The sequence below is a fragment of the Hyaena hyaena genome, unplaced genomic scaffold (genome assembly GCF_003009895.1).
Source record: "Hyaena hyaena isolate Hyena2069 unplaced genomic scaffold, ASM300989v1 scaffold_15, whole genome shotgun sequence".
Lineage (NCBI taxonomy): Eukaryota > Metazoa > Chordata > Mammalia > Carnivora > Hyaenidae > Hyaena > Hyaena hyaena.
This window is the reverse complement of record NW_024080647.1, coordinates 7023216-7046913: the sequence shown is the minus strand read 5'-3', so window position 1 is coordinate 7046913 and position 23698 is coordinate 7023216. Positions and strand designations below refer to the sequence as shown.

Below are 23698 nucleotides of genomic sequence, written 5' to 3'. Positions count from 1 at the left end.
AAGAAGAAAAATATGAAATTAAAATACCAATTAATATAACCTGTTATAATATAGTAGTAAACACTATGACACTACACTAAGCACTAAGAAGACAATACGTAAGCAAAGCAAACTTCAAGAATGTAAGAAGTTACTGGGGCGCCTGGGTGGTTTAGTCGGTTGAGCGTCTGACTTTCGCTTAGGTCATGATCTCACGGTTCGTGGGTTCGAGCCCCGCGTCGGGCTCTGTGCTGACTGCTGGCTCAGAGCCTGGAGCCTATTTCAGAGTCTGTGTCTCCCTCTCTCTCTGACCCTCCCCTGCTCATGCTGTCTCTCTCTCTCTCTCCTAGAAATATATAAAAATATTTAAAAAAAAAAAAAGAATGTAAAAAGTTACTAACACAAAGCATTGCTAGATATGGACAATCATTAGTGGTAGCATATTTTAGTTTAGCCCAATGCAAAGGAAATTACAAAATATTTAAACTGGCCAACATTCAAATAAACATTGAGAAAGAATCTGGAGACCTTCAGACTAAAGAAATTTAGAACCAAAGAAAATATCTATCATTTTGAATGATTAAGCCAAAAACCTAAAAAAACAAAGAAAGAAAGAAAGAAAGGCAGGAAGGAAGGATGGAAGGAAGGAAAAGAAAAGGTCATAAGAAATGACTATAAGAACAACCTGGAATTCTTTATTTAATTATGGTATCAATGAACGTTTTCTATAGGAATATAATGTTGGTCTTTTAAAACTCCAAACATCATACCCTCCCAATGATTATCATTTATGGTCCTAATGTTAACTTCTTTTTTTTTTTTTTTACAGTAAACTCTACACCTAATGTGAAGCTCAAACTCAGGACCCCAAGATGAAGAATCATATGCTCTCCTCACGGAGCCAAGAACCCCGATGGTTCTAATGTTTAACTAGTCCAACTCTTCTTAAATCTACTCAGATGTTACACTATAAAAACTAAAGCCATAATGATGCTATTACATTACTCCAGTTTTAAACCCTGTACCTGTATTTGTTGATATAGGCTACTTAAATATTCTTGCTTACATAAAAAAATCCACTGAACTGCATGCTTTTCTGCAGATAATATGCATGAGTTTAACAGTCTACATCCTCAGAATGTCAGAAATTACGTTTACATAAAAAATAATTTATAAGACTGAGATTAAAGCCCCTCCTAAATATCAACCATTTTATATTTTACTGAATATTGAGGAAAAAGATTTAATTTCTTGTTTCTACTTCAAGGTAACATAATAACTCCATTTCACCTAAATTCTCTAAAGGATAATAAATCAATATTAAATGCAAGCATGAGTTATTCAGCTACATATTTTCTTTTTTTTTTTTTAATGTTTTATTTATTTCTAGTAGAGACAGAGAGAGACGGCGTGAGCAGGGGAGGGTCCGAGAGAGAGGGAGTCACAGACTGAAACAGGCTCCAGGCTCTGAGCCGGCAGTCAGCACAGAGCCTGATGCGGGGCTCGAACACACGAACCACGAGATCATGACCTAAGCGAAAGTCGGACGCTTAACGGACTAAGCCACCCAGGCGCCCCTCAGCTACACATTTTCTTAATTACTCATGATACATTTATATTTTTAAAATACTATACTTTCTATGCTATCCATAAACATTTTTCAGTCAAGTAATTTTTCCCTCACTGTATTTTGGAGCAAATTAAAAAGAATATTTAGTTCCATTGTTCCATTGCTAGAGATGCGTTTATCTCCAGATCTCAGATTTTTTTCAAATAAACATTTATTAACCATCTACTACGAGTTAGGTACTGAAGAGAGAGATGACAAGAACAACATTCCTGCTATTGAGGAGCTCACAGTCTAGCAAAGGAGACTAAATTTCTAAAATTTCCTAAATACTCTATGGGCATTCCAGGAAAAGAGTACACAAGATGCAAAGAAAGAGACACCTAACTGCCCAGAGAGATCAAGAACCTCCCACAAAAGTCGAGGCTAGAAGGCCAAAGAAATATTTCCTGGGTTGATAAGAAAACAGGGCAAACAGGCATGCGTGAGTAAGACACATTTCAGAAACAACATTTTGGAGGGTGTGAGAAAAGGATAGGAGATAAAGTCAGAAAGGCTGGCAGCAGCCAGACTAACGAAGTTTTTAGGACGAAAATGAGAAGTTCACACTGGTCACAATACAGAGATGAAACACATATAACAGGAATGACAAAAGCAGAGCTATATTTTAGAACCATTACTCTACTTTTCTGAAAAATAACAATGGATCTGTCCAAACAATTTAGCTACAAGGATACTGCAGTATTGGTTTTGACAGGAGAAAAATGGATGAATGGGAGAGAGGGTGGACCTAAAGAACTAAATGTTCAAGAAGAAGGCATAAATCATAACACAGCTATAATGTAGAGCAAAAAATGTCGACAGACATGGGAAAATATTAAATTTTAAAAAAAAGTCAAAGAATGCTCAGATTGCTCCAATGAGATGTAATTTAAAATGTATATATATGCATACATACAAAGAAAACAACTGTAATACTAGACACAATAAGGACCACAGTGGTTATTTCCATATAATAAAATTCATTCGCTATGCATATATTTTACATTTTCTAAAATTAACAGATGAAAGCTGAAAAAGGAGAGAAGGTAAGAAGTCTCACAAATGGGAATAAATAGGCAGTCAAGCAGCTTCTACAACACTAAGGAGAAATTAAAACCTGAAATGGTAACTTCAGGGTCAAAGAGGTAGAGTCAGAGTAAGAAGGTTTTTTTATAGGTAGATATGACAAGATGACAACACAGACCAAATGCAGGGATAATAAAATAGTCATGGAAAAGTGACACGCGTTCTGGAATTGGGAAAAAAAAAATCCTTACGAAGTTTTATATGGGGCACTTGGGTGGTTCAGTCTGTTAAGCATCCTATCTCAGGTCATGATCTCGCAGTTGGTGAGTTCAAGCCCTGAGTCAGGCTCTATGCTAATAGCTCAAAGCCTGGAGCCTGCTTCAGATTCTGTGTCTCCCTCTCTCTCTGCCTCACCTCTGCTCGTCCTCTGTCTCTCTCTCAAAAATTATAAACAAAAAAAAGTTTTCTATGTACAAAAATTACATAAAGTAGAAACATCCTTGGATTTAATTCTGCCAGATGATGAATTATAAATAATTACAACAGAACTCTATTCAAGCCAAAAGAAGTGAACTCCACAGATGCTAGTACATATCTGAAGCAATCCAAACTAGTTTAACAATATCTAAGTACCATATAGAGGCCTGCAAACTTGCTCATGAATTTGGACTGCTCTACCCAGTGATTCTCACTAGTGGGCCAACTGTCACCAGGAGGGTTCAGAAATACTCTGCACTAGATATAAAGTATTTCTTTAACAATTATTAAGATGCAAACTTGATGAGTATAAAATTATAAATACACTTTTAAAAGTATGCTGTTTCTATTACAGTAGCACTTTGGTTCTTTAAAGAAGACATGGTGTTTAAATGTGAAATACTGAAAACTACCAATATGGCTAACAGACCTCAACAAGTATATTTAGAAAGTCTGACAAAAAGAAATAATAGTGATAACTGCCTACAGGTAGGATTAAGGATTTCTTTAATTAATTTTTTTTTAGTATTTTCTAGTTTTTATAATAATCAGACAACAGTTTTATGTTAAAATTATACAAACTAGAGTAAGAAATGGAAAACAAAACAAAGGTAAATTCTTTTTATTTTTTTTTTTAAGTAATCTCTACACCCAATGTGGGGCTTGAATTCACAACCCTGAGATCAAGAGTTGCATGCTTTCTAGGCTGAGCCAGCCAGGTGCCCTTGTAAATTCTAATGTCAATAGGGACTTGGAATATTTTATACACGTTCTTCCTACATCTATTATCTACCTTATCTACAAGACGTATTTTTTTTTTAAATCTATTTCTAGGGGCACCTGGGTGGCTCAGTCAGTTAAACATCCGGCTTGAGCTCAGGTCATGATCTTGTGGTTCATGGGTTTGAGCCCCACACCAGGCTCTATGCTGACAGCTCAGTGCTTGGAGCCTGCTTCAGATTCTGAGTCTCCCTGTCTCTCTGCCCCTCTCCCGCTCTCACTCTGCCTCTCTCTCTAAAATGAATGTTAAAAAAATTTTTTTATCCAATTCTGCTACATAGAGTCTCGCAAACAAATGCCTACTTCCACTCTGAAAAATGTGAATGCTAACAGTAAATACAACAATGAAATAAGAGTGACACATTCAATAAATTATTTGCACTGAAGGAGGAGACACTGATCCTAATACAAAGAAAATGGGAGGAATAGCAGCATATTGCAGATTAACACCAGGTAAGAGCATTCATTCATTCAACCAGTATATCTAGGTAAGGCACAGTGCTAATATGTACTCTTCCACTAAACTGCATGCTTATCTGCAGATATGCAAGAGTTTAATAGTCTACATTCTCAGAATGTCAGAAATTCCATTTACATAAAAAATAATTTATAAGACTGAGATTAAAGCCCCTCCTAAATATCAACCACTTTATATTTGACTGAATACTGAGGAAAAAGATTTCATTTCTTGTCTCTACTTCAAGATAACATAATAATTCTATCTACATGCAAATAACTTTACTGCTATAGCCAGATGGAGGGGTAAGAAAATAGGCCATATAAATTTCCTGAAAATCTTGTCAAATCCTTAATTTTTTTTTAATGTTTATTTTTGAGAAAGAGAGAGACAGAGCAGGAGTGGGGGAGGGGCAGAGAGAGGGAGACACAAAATCTGAAGCAGGCTCCAGGTTCTGAGCTGTCAGCACAGAGCCAGATGCAGGGCTGGAACTCATGAACCATGAAATCATGACCTGAACTGATGTCAGACGCATAACTGACTGAGCTACCCGGGCACCCCTGTGTCAAATCTTTAAAATAAACTGAAAAGATAAAAGAATGAATAATAATTGGAGGGGGGATAGACAAACTAGATAAACAACTGCCAGCAAGGAAGGCACTAAAACCAACTCCACAATCAGGTGTCTCTAATCCCATGAAGTCCCAAAAGACCACAGTGAGAGACAAGTAAGGAAGTTCTACGGGGGCGCCTGGGTGGCATAGTCGGTTGAGCATCCGACTTTCGCTTAGGTCATGATCTCGCGGTTCGTGGGTTCGAGCTCCGCGTCGGGGTCTGTGCTGACTGCCAGCTCAGAGCCTGAAGCCTGTTTCGGAGTCTGTGTCTCCCTCTCTCTGACCCTCCCCTGTTCACGCTGTCTATCTCTCTCTCTCCTAGAAATAAATTTAAAAAATTAAAAAAAAAAAAAAAAAGGAAGTTCTACAAAGTGATTTCCTTTTATGATTGACTGACAGGTCTAAAGGATGAGAGTAAGTAGAAAGTGTAGTCACTGTGTCAGAAGAGAAGGTCACTCTCACCCTGTGTGATTCTCAGTAATAAACCATCAACATTTGAGATGAGCATACACAGCTGGGGAGTTGCACATAAAGTTTCAAAGTTAATCCTAAAGGGCATTTTCAGAGGTACCTTTAATGGTGAATGGATTTAATGGTGAATCCTGGACCAGAATCTATCTAATAATCCTTACTAATGAACCAGAAGATGAAAATGATGGTAAGTCTATTAAATGAGCAAATAACACCAAGATCAGCAGAGATGGAATCACCACACACACACAAAAAAATCAAAAACAAAAAAACCAGAAATAGAAATGGTAGCTAAATTACAGAAAACAACCAAGTTAGTGTATTTATGAATAAAAATGAAATGGCAGCGGGGGGAGAGGGGGAAAGCACATGGGTGATTCAGTCGATTAAGTGTCTGACTTTGGCTCAGGTCATGGTCTCGCAGTTCATGAGTTCTAGCCCTGAGTCGGGCTCTGGTGTTGACAGCTCAGAGCCTGGAGCCTGCTTTGGATTCTGTGTCTCCCTCTCTCTCTGCCCCTTTCCTGCTCGCTCACATGCTCTCTCTCTCTCAAAAACAAATAAACATTTAAAAAAATTTTTTTATGAAATGGTACTGGCATAATATGGAACAAACCCAAGTCCAAGAATGGCTTATACAATGCCTAAAAGCCTACAAAATAAATGAAGAAATATAGTACTGATATTAAATACCTCCAGTCAGAAATAATCCACCTGAATTTTCACAGAAGTTTAGACATACCTTTCTTAGGTGGCACTTAATTACATAAATATTTCCCAAACCATATTATAAACTCCTTACTGATTCTCCCCACAGTAAGTGCTCAATAAACATTGACTTGATTCATTTAGAATGCATATTATGCTGGGGTAGGACAACTACAATAAGAACATAAAATCATCCTATTTTAGAAAACACTCTCTGTTCTATAACATTTCTTGATCCTCATACCCTCCCAATGAAGGAGAAAAGACACAGACATCAAGCAAAAGAAACTGAGGCTTAGGGAGGTGAAATGACCGGCCTAAGAATACTATGTCAACCTAAACTGTAATAGAGCCAGGGCTCAAACTTTCCAATGCCCAATGTTTTGCTCAGAACGTCACACTCTCTCTCAAAGAGCAGAACAGAATGGGTAGAGAATTTTAATTCAGAAGATAATTCTATCTCCCTTGTGCTATACAAGCATTGAGATGCCTGTGTAGTTAGTGGATCCACTTTTGGTCTCTGTATTTTTTTTATTTTTTTTAATGTTTAATTATTTCTGAGAGAGAGAGAAAGACAGAGCATGAGCAAGGAGGGTCAGAGAGAGAGGGGGACACAGAATCTGAAGCAGGCTCCAGACTCTGAGCTAGCTCTCAGCACAGAGCCCAACACGGGGCTTGAACCCACAAACCGTGTGATCATGACCTGAGCCTAAGTCGGATGCTTAATCGACTTGAGCCACCCAGGTGTCCTGGTCTCTACATTTTAAGACTATGAAAAATCCAAAACCAAAAAGGGAAACTGAAATGGGACAACTAACAAGGACATAACCACAAAGGAAGGACAGAGTCAGGAGACGGCATTGCAAAATGATCATTCAGAACTCTTTAAAAATCTGTTTTTCCAAAACAAAAGACAGAAATTCATTAAGGTTTAACTACTCAGAACTGCAAAGATTTTTAATCCTAATTCCCTCTCACTTTACATATGAAAACACTGAAGCCTAAAGAGATTAGGTAATGTATCTAAGATTATACAGTGAATGTGTAGCAGGGTAGCTAAGATTAGAACCTATGTCTCCTGACTCTCTGGTCAATGTTCTTAATATAAAACACAGAAATTAATTCAAAACTGTGATTAAAAAACCCCCAACAACCAAAAATGCCATGCCTTACTCCATGCATATTGTACAATAATGAAAAAAGAATATACAGTGCTATATATTTGGTTTTTATTTCCTTTCTGTATCTGAGACTCGTGGTTTATTTGATATTATATCAAAGTATTCAGACACATTCATTCTCCAAGAAAGTGAGCTAAACTGAAAGACTGAACAATCTTTTAAGCATAAATCAAATAATTTTAATAACCATTGTTTCAGTAAAGAATACTGAAGAAACTATTGTAGCAATTCATTTCAACTGAATCTTTCCAGTCAACCCAAATTAACTTAGTTAATGCAGACTCCTTTCTTCTTTAACTTTTATTTATTTAAGTAATCTCTACACCCCACGTGGGGCTTGAACTCAACCCTGAGACTAACAGTCACAGGCCCTTCTGACTAAGCCAGCCAGACACCCCAGCAGACTCTTTTTAATAGTTCACAGAGACTTTGTCTTGAGAGAGAGGGGGAAATAACTCTTACTCTTTCCATTTCCCTATTACAACAGAAAGTCTTGGAAAAGAAAGGCAGAAAGCTGCCAGATTACGGCTAAACTTTCTCCCTCAGGACCATTTTGGGGATCTCTTAATAATGAGTTCATACGTAAGAATTTCCTAGCAGAACAGCTACCAAAGAACTAACTTCCAGTTTTATTTCTGGAAAAGGGGGGATGCCTGAGTAGCTCAGTTGGTTAAGTGTCCAACTTCAGCTCAGGTCATGATCTCACAGTCCGTGGGTTCAAGCCCCATGTCGGGCTCTGTGCTGACAGCTTGGAACCTGGAGCCTGCTTCAGATTCTGTTTCTCCCTTTCTCTCTGACCCTCCCCTGCTCTCTCTCTCTCCTCTCAGAAATAAATAAAAATTTTTTAAAAGTGGAAAAGGGGTGGATTTTTAATTTATGATGTTATTTAAATGTGTGGTAAGGTTATTTTCAATGTAAGTTTTTAAAGCATTGTTTTAATTGATAGTAACAGCGTAAGTATATTACAATGGAACTTTGTGTTGTTTATTTTATACACTATAGGACAGGCTACTGAGAAATGGCCTTCACTATACCTAGTGCTGGCTGGGAGGAAAGGGCTGAAAAGAACTCCTCTCTAAGTTTAGAAATATCTGGATACTATTATGTTTTCTCAAGGTACAAAAGAACCAAAGAGAGCTTTCTTGCATTCTCAAGTTACTCTACAGCTACCCGTTAAGACCACGTAAAACACTAGATTTGGATTTGCAAATATCAGCATGAGGCTGCAACTTCATTTATCTTCTCACATTTTGTGACTGTGACTCTTTGCTCACCATTTTGAGTGAAGAACAAAGAGGAGAGATACCATGATTATCATTCCCCACACCATGCAGGCAGAGCAAGCGGCACAAAGACTTATGTAATGAAGGAGATCTCTCAGCTCTGGCCTTGCTCAAATCCCAGAAGTTCAAAGCCAGAAGAGATGATCTTTCCTAACCCTCTCATTTACAGATAAGAAACCAATGGTCACTGGTTAGTGACTTGCCAAAAGCCACACAACTAGACAGTATGAGATGGAATTGTATTCCCAGCTTTGCTCCTTCCTTAGGCTGCTCTGCTCCAACAGTATCTGGCAGCTGATGGAAAACATCAGGCGTGAGGTGAAGGACAGTAAAGTAATCAACACGGACTCAGCCTGGTTTGCAGAACCACAACCTCTGGGGACTCCACCTGGCTTCGACTTCGGACTACTGTAGCCACCCTTTGCATCCAACACATCATAGCCTCTATGTATACTGTGTGTCAAATGGAAGTGAGCAGAATTCTTAATGAAGGATTTTCCTGCTGACATTCCACAGTGAATCAACTGTGAAAGATCAAATTAACGGAGGTGCTACACTACAACAATACTACTGGAACCAAGTTGCAAAAGGTATGGTGTTTCAACATACCTTTTCAAATACATGTTACTCTTAAAACAATTATATCCTGGACAAAGCTCAAATAGCTAAGGGCTGTGCAATTTATCTTCAGGTACCAGACTGTGAAAAACAAAAACCTAGACAACCTTCACTACTTGCACAGGCAGCAACGTGCCCACCACACATTTCTCTGAGCCTTTGAAAATCTGATTTACAAACTAGCTGGCAGATAATGTATTTTAAGTGTAACTTCAAATGTAAATGGGATTTTTATTCTTTTAAGAAGTTTGGAAAATAAGAAATGTTTAGATGTGCTGTGCTAGCTCTATACCAAACTGTCACACTACTGTCACTCATAATCACACAGATTATGAAAACCCTAAAGTCAGAAGCCTAGAAGAAATATATCCATGAAAATAAAACAAAGCAGGCTGTTTTCCATAACTCAGCTAGGTTTATCACTATTACTATCAATAGTAGCACTTTAACAATTATAATTACAAAAGGTTTTCACATCATTTATGTCACTTAGAGGTATTTCCCCCATTTTACAGATAAGGAAACAGGCTTAGAGAATTAAAATGTATAGCCACAGCTAGTAAATAAGCAGGGCCTAATTTTCCTATAACAGCATGAATTTTTAAAAGATCATTCTGCTTAAATCCCTATTTAAAAACACAGGAATTGCTTGGCATGAAAAAAAAAGAAAAAAACTTTAAATAAAACGGGGGGGAGCTTTTTTTGACAGGGGGGAGGCAGTCTTCTCTAATTTAAAGACAATATCCACAATACACTTGCTGATTCTAGAAAAATTTCCCACCCTTCTTACTCTACAACTTTTTGTTTATTGTGGATTTCACTGTGAATGTCAATGTATGTATGAATACATGCATACCATAGTCCTTTTCAAATTGTTTACACAGTATTTTAACTTTTAAATCTACTTCTTGATTTCATCTGGTTTTTCATTTTTACCAACATGATACCTCTCGAAATCGCTTAAGACATCTGTCTTAAAAGTTATAAATTTTATAAGGCATATACATCCTCTAAGTACTTTTTCACTTCTTCCTACAACTTGCACAGCATCCAGAAGTTCTCTTAAAAATGCAGAAGACAATCTCAATATTCACCTTGAACTAGAGTTTCTCAACAAACATTTTGGACTGGATTGTTCTTGTCCTTGGGAAGCTGTCCCATGCACTGTAGGTTGTAGCGGCATGCCCAGGCTTTACCTGCTGTATTCCACACCTCCACGCCTCAGGGTAACAACCAAAACTGTCTCGGACACTGCCAAATATTCCTTTGGGGCAAAGTCACTTCCAGTTGAAAATCACTGCTTTAGCCTAGTCAAATACTCCAGTTAAGAAGTATCAATTTAGTTTCCCATTTGTTTCTAAAGGAAGATCAGCCCTGTGAAATTTTTACAGGTCAAATTCTTTCCTGAGGATGTGAAAATTTAACAATTAAAAAAAAAATGGAAACAGCCAAACTCTCCAACACATAAACCTTATTTATAAAGCAGTTTCCAAATAAGATTATATAAAATTTTCAATTCTTTATAAAACTTGTCAGAATCATGGATGTCATAAATATCAGCTTATTCATTAATATACCAACTTGTTTACCATAAAAAGTTAAAGATACGTTTCCTTAGGGATATTTTCAGAGGATAGAAATACTCAACTCATATATTTTGCCATTTTTTTAAAGTAGGACAATTAGTGTTATAAAAAATATATTGAATAATAATTGTAAAAGCTTCCTTTACAGGCCACAAAAATAAAAGGTGGCAAAATTTTATAGAAGCAGAGATGAGGGCTGATAAGGCTAAGGGAATTACTGAGTGGACTTCCAGTGGATACAGTTCCTGAAAGAAAGTTTATTTTTTCAGGCCTAGTATAAAATTGATGTTGGCCACTGACAACATACCTCATTCTAAAAGAAACAAAATGAGATCAAAGAAAATAAAATTTATTTTCCTACATTCCATCAAAAAAGAGAGGGGGGCGCTTGGGTGGCTCAGTCGGTAAAGCTTCTGACTTCGGCTCAGGTCATGATCTCGCAGTTCGTGGGTTCGAGCCCCGCATCAGGCTTTGTGCTGACAGCTAGCTCAGAGCCTGGAGCCTGTTTCAGATTCTGTATCTCCCTCTCTCTGACCCTTCCCTGCTCACGCTGTCTCTCTCTCAGAAATTTTAAAAAAGAGAGAGAGAGAGGAATCAGGTGCCTGGGTAACTCAGTTGGTTAACCGTCTGACTCTTGGTAGCGGCTCAGGTCACGATCTCATGGTTGTGAGTTTAAGTTCCACTTTGGGCGCTGTATAGACCCTGCAGAGCCTCTTTGGGATTCTCTCCCCTCTGCTCTCTGCCCCATCCCTCTCTCTCTAAGTAAATAAACTTTAAAAAAATGAATAAATGACGTAATATTGTGGCATTTTAATTTCAGATGTGAAAAAGTTCAAAATCCCCAGGCAGCCTACATCACAATTTCAGTAAAAACACGTGCAACTAGAATCACAGACTATTGGCACTGGAAGGACCCTTAGATGTTACCTATTCCAACTTCCAATTTTTAAGAAAAAGAAAAGTAAGATTTGGTAGAGAAGAAATCTTTGACTATATCCATAAACTTTCTTTCCTTAAAAAAAAATCTTAGGTAAATAGGACACAATATTATACCTTGGTAGAAGATTCTGAGTAGTGACCACAAAGGACTATTATATGATCTGGTGTAATTATTTTTTCTTTTAAAGTTTAAATTAAGGGGCACCTGGGTGGCTCAGTCGGTTCGGCGTCCAACTTCGGTTCAGGTCATGATCTCACAGTTCTTGAGCTCTGGCCCCACGTCAGGCTCTGTGTTCAGAGCCTGGAACCTGCTTTGAATTCTGTGTCTCCCTCTCTCTCTGCCCCTCCCTCACTTACACTCTCTGTCTGTCTCTCTCTCAAAAATAAACATTAAAAAAAATTAAAGTTTAATATGAAGAAACTAAGGCCAAGTAAGGTTAGCAGCTTGGGGCGCCTGGGTGGCTCAGTTGGTTGAGCATCTGACTTCAGCTTAGGTCATGATCTCACGGTTCGTGGGTTTGGGCCCCGCGTCGGGCTATGTGCTGACAGCCAGCTCAGAGCCTGGAGCCTGTTTCAGATTCTGTGTCTCTCTCTCTTTCTGATCCTTCCCTGCTTATGTGGTCTCTCTCAGAAATAAATTTTTAAAAAATTTAAAAAAAAAAAGAAAGTAAGGTTAGTAGCTTGTCCAACACAACAACCTAGAACCCAGGTTTCCTAAATGTGTTCCTAAATCCTGAATTCCTAAATAATGTTTACAGGCTAGAAGCAATAATTTGTATTTAACAGTATTCTGAAGAAAGAGTTGATTCCTGCAGAAGGCACTGGATAGTTAATTCCTTACATATCTCCTTCCTTACTTCTCTTTCTCTTGCACTCTATTAATGTTGCAGTAGGACAGTAAACAAAGGATGTAGCGCCGGGCAAACCACAATGGCTCAAATGATCAGCAATCTATTCAAAGGAGGCTCTTCCACAATCTAGGGCAGCATTCATGATTCTGTAACATTGCCCAATACAAATATATGGTTCACATATGTAATTATAAGTTTTAGGAGCAAAGTTTAAAAACAAAGGGGGGGGAGCACGTGGGTGGCTTAGCTGGTTGAGCATCTGACCTGCTCAGTTCACTTCTTAGGGTTTGTGAGTGTGAGGCCCACATCAGGCCTCCCTGCAGTCCAAGCAGAGCCTGCTTCAGATCCTTGGTCCCCCAATCTCTGCCCCACCACTTTGTGTCTGCTCTCTCTCTCAAAAATACATAAACATTAAAAAATTTGGGGTGGGGGGGCACCTGGGTGGGTCAGTTAGTTAAGCATCTGACTTCAGCTCAGGTCATGATTTCAACATTCATGGATTCCAGCCCCACATCAGGCTCTGCGCTGACAGCTGGCTCAGAGCCTGACGCCTGCTTCAGATTCTGTGTCTCCCTCTCTCTCTGCCCCTCCCCTACTTTGTCTCTTCCTCAGAAATAAACATTAAAAACTAATTTTAAATCTTTTTAATTTTATTCAAAAAAGGAAAAAGAAACGGGGTAATGAACTTTACTAATATATTGTATTTAACTCAATATAAGTAAATATTATTTCAATATAAAAAATTAAGGTTATTACACTTTCTCCTACTATTTTCAAAACTCCATATTATACTTACAAGTCTCAACTAGCATTAATTACATTTCAAGTACCTAATAGCCAGAGCGGCTAGTGGCTACCCCACTGGATAGCGTGGGTCTATGTTAACTGAATTAAAATAAGTTCTCTCCATTTGAGTGGATTCTTTAGATTTCCTTCCAAAGCTGAAAAAATTCTCAAAAGTGTTTTGTAGTGTGAAGTATCCCCAAGATCCCCAAAGCTTAATATGCATGATCAATGCAAACAATGAGTCTCACTGAAGAGTGTGCAATCATACGACTTACTGTCCACTTCTACACACTCAATGCTGAGGACAGAAACATTGGGGGCATGCACCTCATTAGTGACGATGCCGGTTGTTACGTTAATTATTTTTTTCTATCGTCCAAAATAAAACTGAAAGTCATCTTACTGAGGTGTGGTAAATATCAACGCAAGAAATCGTTTCCTCAAAAGCTGCAAGTACTAACAGTAAGAAGCCATTCGAACAGGCATTTCCTACGGCTCTTCCGGGGCCCATGGACCCCCTCCCAAGTCCAGCAATCCTCAAGAGAAGGAAGCCAGCCCCTGCCCGGCATCAAATGCCAAGAGAAGGGAACCGCGAAACGCAATTTCCTTCTTCTTCTTCCTTGGTACTTTATTAGAGCGTGTGTGACCACGCAGCCATCCCCACTGCACGCGGTGCGGGAGCAGAAAGGGTTTCCAAACGCTGTGGAGCCAACGGGGCCGGGCGGAGGGCAGCGAGAGGACCCTCCAAGGTGGGCAGCGGGCGGGACAGGGCAGGGGGGCCGCCTCGGGGACGCGAAAGCTGGGAACTCGGGCAGCGCCGGCGCGACCCTGCCGCACCTCCCCACCCCGGGCGGGTGCCCCGGCCCCCGTGGCGGCGGCACAGGCCTCCGGGCACCCCGCACCTGCCGTCCGGGGAGGGGGGGGGGCCCCGCCGAGCGCCCTCCCCGGAGGCGGAGTCTCGGGCGGCGAAGGGAGCCGGGCCCGGGCTGGAGCCGGGCGGGCAGAGCCCGCGGCGTGGGCCCCTCGGCCAGCGCGGGCAGCCTGCCATCCACGCCCTCTCGCTTACCGCCCCAGATCCCCAGCTTCAGCTGGGACTTGTTCAGGTTCTCCACATAGTCCCCCAAGAAGCGGTTTAGCAGGTCCGCGACCACCGACTCCAGCACCATCGTGCGGCTGCGGCGCGGGGAGAGGGAGGAGCCGGAACCGCCCGGCGCAGCTGAGGGCGGCGACCTGCGCCGCGAATGACAGCCCCCCGGGCGCCGGCCCGCCCCCGCGCCGCGCGCGTGACCCGGGCTGTGCGCAGGCGCGCCGCCGCCGCCTGGAGCCCGAAGATGCGGCCCCCTGCCGCCCGCTCGCCGTTCCTCGGCAGCCGCGGCCCCAGCCCCCCGAGGGCGGGCGGAGGAGCGACAGCGAGGCCCCTCTGCTCCCGCGCCGCAGGCACCGGAGGAGATGACTGTTCGCCAAAAGGAAGGGCAGGAGTTCCTGAGCACAGCGACATCGCCGTGGCCGCTGTTTGCCTGTCGTCGCCTCCTGCGACCTCTCAGGTCCGCAGAGGTCGCCGTCCTGGGCGAAAGCAGCTCCCCAGAGCCTCGCTTCCCGCCGACCCGCTCAGGCCCCTTATCTGCCCTGAGCGCCTCCTAAGCAACCACCCTTTTCACCTGGTGGTCAAGTGGAAGAAAGGAGACCCTGCTCCCTTGTCCTGCTACATTAAGCCCACCTGGGACAACATCAACATTTCTTTTAGCTTCTTGAATTTTTAAAAATATTTTTTGTTACTGTTTATGTTTTTATTTTTCGGAGAGTTGTGTGAGTAGGCAGCGGGGCGGAAGAGAAAGGGAAACCAGATTCGAAGGGGGCTCTGCGCTGACAAACGCACCAACGAGGAAATCTTGATCTGAGCGGAAGGTGGAAGCTCAACTGAGCCACCCAAGCCCCAGGAAATTTTTAATTATTTAAAAGTGTAAGGAAGGGGGCACAGAGCGCCATCATAGGATGAAAGACAAAATAGCTACCGAATATGCATTTTTGTTCTGTTCTTTCTCCTTCCTTTTGTGCTTGATTCACTCTTAAGTTTACTCAGGAGCCACTTCTTAGTTACCCACCTCATTAGGGAAATGAAAAACCTTACTTTTCTTAAAGTATGGGTTAGCTATTATTCATTGGTCACCTTCTTCCAAACTATCATTGAACTGCTTCTAGTGTGGCAAGACGTGGGAAGTGGGGCTTTTATAATGCCAGGACTCTGTACCTTAATAAAATTTAACCACCCATTGACAAACCAATTCTCTTTAGGAACCTGGGCTTTTTCTAAAATGTATTTCGAAAAGCTGTTGAGATACAGTGAGCAGAAATAAACCTAAGGAATGCTAAGGTTATTTGCAGTCACAAGCATTTATTAACTGCTTTGCTACAAGTAATGTCTGAAAAAACTGTGTATGAATTGCTCCTAACAACTGTCAACCGAAAATTTGTGTCTCCTCCCCCGCCCCTCCATATTCATATGTCAAAATCCTAACCTCCAATGAGATGGTATTGAGACATGGGGCCTTTGGGTGGTGACTGGGTCATTAGTAATTAAGCAGAGTCCTCATGAATGGAATTAGTACCCTTATAAAAAAGACACACACACCCCTCCATGTGGCACCTGGGTGGCTCAGTCAGTTGAGCAACTGACTTGATTTTGATTCAGGTCATGATATTACAGTTCATGGGTTCAAGCCCTGCATCAGGCTCTGAACTGACAGTGAGAAGCCTGCTTGGGATTCTCTCCCTCCCTCTCTCTCTGTCCCTGCCCCATTCTCTCTCTCTCAAAATAAAAAAATAAAATTTAAAAAAGAGACACCCCCCCCAAAGACTCCAGAGGGCTCCCACACCCCTTCTGCCATGTGAGGACACAGCAAAAAGGTGGCCACCTATCAACCAGGAAGTGGGTCCGCACCAGATTTTGAATCTCCTGGCAGCTTGATCTTAGACTTCCAGTCTTCAGAACTATGAGAAATAAATCTGCTTTGGTTTTAAATCACACAGGCAATACGGTATTTTGTTATTATAGCAGCCTGAAGGGACTAAAACAGGATCAAAAAGAAAAATCACTTATTAACTTCAAAATCCATTGCAGAAGAAAATAAAAATCAAAATGACTACACTTGGTGTTATGTAAAATGGATGTAAAAGGAAGAACAAATACCAGTACTGTCAATACCCACTTCCATCGTCCACTCCGACACACAGAAAATTAATCCTTAACCATGTGTTTCTCCTCACTCACTCACCCTGACAAAATACCTGGGAGTTACTTTGCATTTCTTTCCTTCACTATCTGCAACCATCTAAGAGCCAAGCCAGTCTTTCTGCCTTTGCCACATTTCCTAAATTCTTCTATCTCACCGGGGAGCACGCAATCACCTTCTAACTGGCCTTCAGTTTTTCCCTTCTCCATCTACACAGGGCCACGACAGCAAGTTTCCCAAAGCACCAGTGAACTCAAGTTAGTAACCTGCTCAAAAATACCCAATAAGTTTCCAGTGTTCAGCACCCCCTCCTCAATCTGTCCCCAAGGTATTTCTTGTCCACCCAATTTCCTCCAACAGCCCCTCTCCCCTTGTACACTCTAACTATGCACTGAGGGAAAAGCAGATAGACAATATTATGTTCCGGTTGGGATAGGTATGCACCATAAAACAGTTAAGAAGCAAACAATATTGGGGCGCCTGGGTGGCTTAGTCGGTTAAGCTTCTGACTTTCGCTTAGGTCATGATCTCGCGGTTCATGGGTTCGAGCCCCGCGTCGGGTTCTGTGCTGACTGCCAGCTCAGAGCCTGGAGCCTGTTTCAGTCTGTGACTCCCTCTCTCTCTGACCCTCCCCTGCTCACGCTGTTTCACTCTCTCTCTCTCTCTCCTAGAAATAAATAAAACATTAAAAAAAAAAAGCAAACAATGTAAGGATTTATGAATAACAGTGCAGGATGATATGAAGATGCCACAGGCAGAATAGTGTGGTCAAGCAAACGTAACAGAAAGCTTAATGTGCTGGGAGATGTGGGCAGTACCAGTCCTTGCATAATAATAATTCCTTGCACTTCTATGGTACTTTACACTTTTGGAAAAATGTGTGTGCTTTTATATGCATTATTCCCTTTTCTTAACGTTCAGTTATGATTCATTAGTTACAAGGACGTTTTCATGTAACCCTCACCAAAAAAAAAAAAAAAAAAAAAAATCTGTGCGATAAGTAAAATGCAGGTAGTAGTATTGGCCCCATTTTACAAGAAAATTAAACTCAGGAACATTAAGCAATTTACCCAAAATTACACGGCAGGTATTAATTTCCTTTAGGTCCTTGAACATTGCCATCCTTTTGTCTTTCAGTAATTATAGTTAAATCACTGCTAGGCTCATAGAAATTCTCAGAGATCTTACTCTGAAAGGTTAATGAAAGAATAGAAAATTTCAGAGTGGAAAATTCAGCTCAAAAGTGGCAGTATAAATAATGCTATTACCATATAATACAAAAAGCTTTTCAATTTTAATATTTTCCCTTTATTTATTTTTAATGGTTTATTTATTTCTGAGAGAGAGAGAGAGCATGAGCAGGGGAGGGTCAGAGAGAGAGGGAGACACAGAATCCGAAGACAGGCTGCAGGCTCGGAGCTAGCAGTCAGCACAGAGCCCGACACGGGGTTCGAACCCATGAACCGTGAGATCGTGACCTGAGCAGAAGTCGGACACTTAACCAACTGAGCCACCAGGCGCCCCAATATTTTCCCTTTAAAATGTGTTTTGAAGGTTTGATTATTTACATGCAGTAATGTCCCAAATCATACATACTTCTCAAAGAAATCAGATATTTACAGTCCTGATCCAAAACAAAGTAATGTAAAGAAACACCATTAGCACTTCGACGTATAGCACTATACCCAAAGGAATTTGGATACGGAGGTTTAAAGAAAATGAACACTGTAGTAATTATAGTTCTTACATTCATTCTGGCTTACAAATAATGCAGACAACAAAGGCAATTGCAAAAGTAAATGGCAATGTGGGATTGAGCAATGAAAAAAGGTGAGCAAAATTATAGAAGAGTAATATCTGTTAAAAATGAAAGTCAGGGGTGGGGCACCTAAGTGGCTCAGTTGGCTGAGTGTCCGACTCTTGATCTCATTTCATGGTTTGTGAGAGAGAGCCCCATGGTGGACTCCAGGCTGACTGCAAGGAGCTTGTTTGGGATTTTCTCCCTCTCTCTCTCTCTGTCTCTCTGTCTCTGTCTCTCTGTCTCTGTCTCTCTCTCTCTCTCTCTGCCCCTCCCCCACTGGCTGTCATGTGCCCCCTCTCTCTGTTTCTCTCTCTCTCGAAATAAATAAACTTAAAAAAAAATTAAAGTCAGGGACACCTGGGTGAATCAGTAGGTTGAGCATTCTCCTTTTGATTTCAGCTGAGGTCATGATCCCAGGGTCATGGGATCGAGCCCCAAGTGGGGATCCATGCTGAGCATGGAGCCTACTTAAGATTCTCTCTCTCTTCCTCTGCCCTCTCTCCAGCTCCTCTTCCTCTGTCCTCTCCCCGGCTCACTGTCAAACTCTCTCTCTCTAAAACAAAACAGAACAACAACAACAACAAAAACCAGAAGTCAAAATTGGAAATCCTTGTTAAAAGTTAAGAACTCTTGCTTAAAAACTGAAAAATAAGAAATTCTAACTTCACACTGCCTCATAACCACATGCTATTTCCTAACCTTTCACTGAGAGAAGCAAAATGGGTTGTGGGGGGAAAGACGGAGGAGAAAGCTAGAGAATAGCATAACATCATGGACTGTCAGAAAAGTTACGAAGATTAGCTGGCAGAAAGCACTGGAGTGAACTGCAGAATTTGAGAGCCAGAGGAAATCAAAATAAATCTGGCTAACCCCACCACCTCATTTGACAGATGGAGACAGTGAGTATGAAAGAGAATTAGGAGACTTGCTAACATCCCACAAGTTAATGACTGTCAGAACTACAACTCAATGTCCTCTGGCGCCTGGGCGGCTCAGTCAGTTACCCGACTTTGGCTCAGGTCACGATATCATGATTCGTGAGTTTGAGCCATGAATCCCTCGTGGGGTCTGTGCTGACAGCTCAGAGCCTGGAGTCTGCTTCAGATTCTATGTCTCCTTCTCTCTCTGCCCCTCCCCTGCTCACACTCTGTCTCTATCTCAAAAATAAACTTAAAAAATTTTTTTTAAACTCAATGTCCTGACTCCCTGGTTTGTTCTTTCCTTTGCTCCATACTCTACTTCACTGAATGAGAAGAATAAGCCAGAACACCAGTATTTTTTATTTGGTTGTAAACTCTCTTTTTCTTGCTTTCTGTGACACACAGCCACCAATTTTTTTTTTTAATTTTTTAAATGTTTATTCATTTTTGAGAGAGAGACAGACAGACAGAGTGCAAGCAGGGGAGGGGCAGAGAGAGAGAGGCCAACACAGAAACCGAAGCAGGCTCCAGGCTCTGAGCTGTCAGCACAGAGCCGGATGTGGGGCTCGAATTCCCCAACTGTGAGATCATGACCTGAGCTGAAGTTGGCCGCTTAACCGACTGAGCTACCCAGGCATCCCATATTTTTTTAAAGTCTACTTTATATTGTTCCGTTTTCTCCTACCGCAAGAACAACTCTGGCCTGGATGCTATGTGATCTATTCGTGGTTACTTCACAGAATTATTTTAGAGCACCATTATTGGATGTTGCCATGGTTCTCGCCGTGAGCCCTGAATGGCCACAGTCTTCCTCTGAGTAGATTTGTATGTTCTAGGGGCACCTGGGTGGTTTAGTCGGTTAAGCGTCTGACTTCGCTTAGGTCATGATCTCGCGGTTCGTGGGTTTGAGCCCCGCGTCGGGCTCTGTGCTGACTGCCAGCTCGGGGCCTGAAGCCTGTTTCAGTCTGTGGCTCCCTCTCTCTCTGACCCTCCCCTGCTCGCGCTGTCTCTCTCTCCTAGAAATAAATAAAACATTAAAAAAAAAAAAAAAAAGATTTGTGTGTTCCAGGCGCTGGGCTTGACCCTTTTACACCGTCTTCCCAAGTACTCCATGGCTCGTGCTTCTGAGTAAGTACCAGCCACGGGAAGTCATGCGTGCTGTTTTCAAGAAAGCTTATACAGGAAATACCTTTAAAGTGTCACTGAAGAAGGTGGATTGCTAATAAAAACAAAGCATATCTGCCTTGCTTGGCCACCAAGAAAACTGTTGTTAAAGGACTTCAAGTGTGAATCAGCTAATCTCTGGCTAAGCAAACCTGTATGATGATAACAGCTAGCAGTTGGCCGGCACTTACTATAGCCAGGCACTTCATGTATTTGTAACACCTAAAATAGCCTTGTATGATAGGTATTGTCACCCTCACTGTACAACGTAGACTCAAAGAGGTTAATTAACTTGTCCACAGTCCCGTAGCTAAAAAGTTGCATAACATTTCAACCTAGGACAGATTTACTGCAGTCTATATTTCTTCACCTCTAAATCATTTCTCATGCTCTGGTGCTTTTTTTCCTTTCTCCCGCCACAACATAACTTTGCTTAACAGCTTCTCAGATTGTGAGCCTCACCATTTTAACCAAGGGCTCTCTGGGCTCTCACTTGCAGAGCTGACAGTCTCTTGTCTCCTGGGAAAAGTTGAGTCCAAGCATATGCATGTGACCCTCAGGTATATAAGTCAGTGATCATTCTCCCATAGATTTAGCACTGCCCCCAAGAATCTTGGCCAGTCATGGAGATGATATAAAGACAAAGAAGTAGCTCGTCAAGGGCATGGCAAGGCCAGGGACCCACCAACACTACTCCCCTACCAAGATTAAGTATATGAATCCTGTTGAATAGTTTCTTCTCACTCTTGCCTCAGTTACACAGAATTCAAATATTTCATCATTGCTCCTCTGATAGATGTATATAGCTGATGTGATCTTGTCCAGCACAGATCCACCTGCCTAGCAGGGTGGCTGAAATCCAGGAAGCATTCAGTAAATATTGCTTTGAATGAATAAATGAACATTTGTTCTCTTCTACAGTAACAACAAATATAAAATCAGACATCGTATATGTCAGGCTATATGCTAATCTCTTTGTATGCATTATCTTATCATATACTTATGACAACTCTACAGGTACAAACTATTATTATCAGAAGGGGTGAGGGAGCTCTCCTGGGCCTCTTCTTTGCCATAATTAATTTCATTACCTCTCAAAGGACCAACCTACTATTGTACATTTGATCCTGTGGCTTAGAAAGGTTACATAACTCGCTCAGTTCACGTAGTAAGGAGCCATTCTACAATCAAAACAAGATCTGATTTTAGACCCAATTTTCTTAACCATAGCCCTCAATAGCCTCTCTTCTATTTAAAAAAAATTTTTTAATGTTTATTTATTTTTGAGAGAGAAAGAGAGAGAGAGAGAGAGAGACCAAGGGTGAGTGGGGGAGGGGCAGAGAGAGAAGGAGACAGAATCTGAAGCAGGCTCCAGACTCTGAACTGTCAGCACAGAGCCTGAGGTGGAGCTCGAAAATACCAGCCACAAGATGATTCAGGACCTGAGCCGAAGTCATTTCTCAACTGACTGAGCCACCCAGTCGCCCCTAATAATCACCACTTCTGTGTATTTAGCATTTACCATGTTCTAGGCACAATGCTAAATATATTACATTATTAAATTCATTTAATTCCCAAAGCAAATTATTTATGCCCACTAATGTGTATTATTTCCTCAATTTCCCATCATTATGTGAACTTGACAAGTTAGTACGAATAATCACAAGTTGCAGGTTTATGTGACAGTTATCTGGAAACTCTCTGTAAATCCTCAAGCACAGGGCTGTGTGTGTTTATCCTAGAAACAAAATGCACGTGCCCCATCCTACAACCACCTTTGGATGGATTCAATTCGCTGATCATTATTTTGTTTAATTACTGAACATTATTTGGAGAGGTAATTCACTACCAAGGCAATATCTTAAAGCAGAAATAGCATACACTCAAATGCTAAACAAAATGCCTCAGATCTCTTTTAATCTGAGCTAGCTGGAAGCAGTTCCCTTACAGAAGGAACATAGGTGAATTTTTAAATGGAAGAGAAAGAGTATCCCAGGTGGATACAGCCTAGAACGGTCAGAGGTGGTTGAAGTGCCCCCAAAGGGAAGGTTGCAAAGGCACAATTGTACATAGGAGTATATTTTCCCAATAAAACTCAGCATCCATGGCTTAAGGAGTGGGGTGTGATTTTTTAAAGTTAAGGTATAAGATACATACAATCTTATAAACAAGCTTAAGTGTATGCCAACTAATTTTTTAACGTATGTAAACACGTGTGTAACCTCAACCCGATCAAGATCGGAATTATTTTCAGCATCCCATAAGGTTCCTGTGCCCAGAGTGGCTTACAATTAAAAGAGGAAATACTTTTAAAATCAAGACCGAAAACCAGAAAGCAGGTAAGAAATTCCGAAAGCTGTCTTTGGGGGAGGGGGATAATATTAGGGCAAGAATAAGCCAAACACGACTCTTCTTTTAGTGTTGGGTGCATTCACATTCATATGCAGGCGGATCGTCCCAATGACTATACAGCCAACATTTAACACTCTTTGCACGTGAGGAAATGGAAACTTGTTTAGGGTTTCAGAGAAGAACACCCCCAACAGAACGCAAGGGTGAGGAGCTCTAGCCTTGAACTTGCTCAGTCGACCTAGCCTCCTGGCAAGGCGGAAGCCCCGGCGTCAGGTTACAGAGCAGCCCTTCTGGCGCCCACCCATTGGCCAGCGCGCCGGGCCCCCGGGTATAAAAGCTCAGACCCGCTGTCCTTGAACCGCGGTGGTGAGTCTGGCTTCTCAGGCTCTGGCCCTCCCAGAGGCGGCGCGCCTCACCGGCTCGGTGCTTCAGGCAGAACCGTGCAAACAACCATCAGACACCGGACTCCAGGTACGCGAGGAGGGACTCGCTTGGGCGCAAGCCGTGAGTCCTAGAAGGGATAATCATTATTTTATTTCTCGCTGAGGACTGGAGTGCAATCATCCAAGGATTCGAGAGGCGATTGCCAAGCAAAGCGCCTCTTGGCATTGACGACAGCGCGACCAACATTAGAAGCCAACATTTTGAGAATCTCCGCTTTAGGCCAGCGAAGGAGGATCGAGATTAAAACAAGCCCCGAAGTGTACATGACTCCTAGAGACCAGAGAAGAACGATGGTTTTTCCGTCGGTGAAACACAGCTTGCAATAGCGTGAGTGGCAGTTTGCCTCGTTCCAGGGAGGCAAGAGAAAGCACCCCTGAAGCAGCAGAAGAGACACGGGAATTGCTGCGTCTCGCAGGGCTCCCTCT

At 41.6% G+C, this 23698-nt stretch overlaps 1 protein-coding gene across 3 annotated transcripts in view; it reads right to left on the bottom strand.

The window, feature by feature from the left end:
* VPS13C (vacuolar protein sorting 13 homolog C) overlaps positions 1–14557 on the bottom strand; it is a 193543-nt gene extending 178986 nt beyond the window's left edge. For all 3 annotated transcript variants that reach the window (XM_039220292.1, XM_039220301.1, XM_039220311.1), the window contains exon 1: positions 14429–14557. In XM_039220292.1, the coding sequence (XP_039076223.1) occupies positions 14429–14528 (100 nt within the window). In that variant the 5' untranslated portion in view covers positions 14529–14557. The remainder of the gene's footprint in view (positions 1–14428) is intronic.
* Between the last annotated feature and the right edge of the window lie 9141 nt (positions 14558–23698).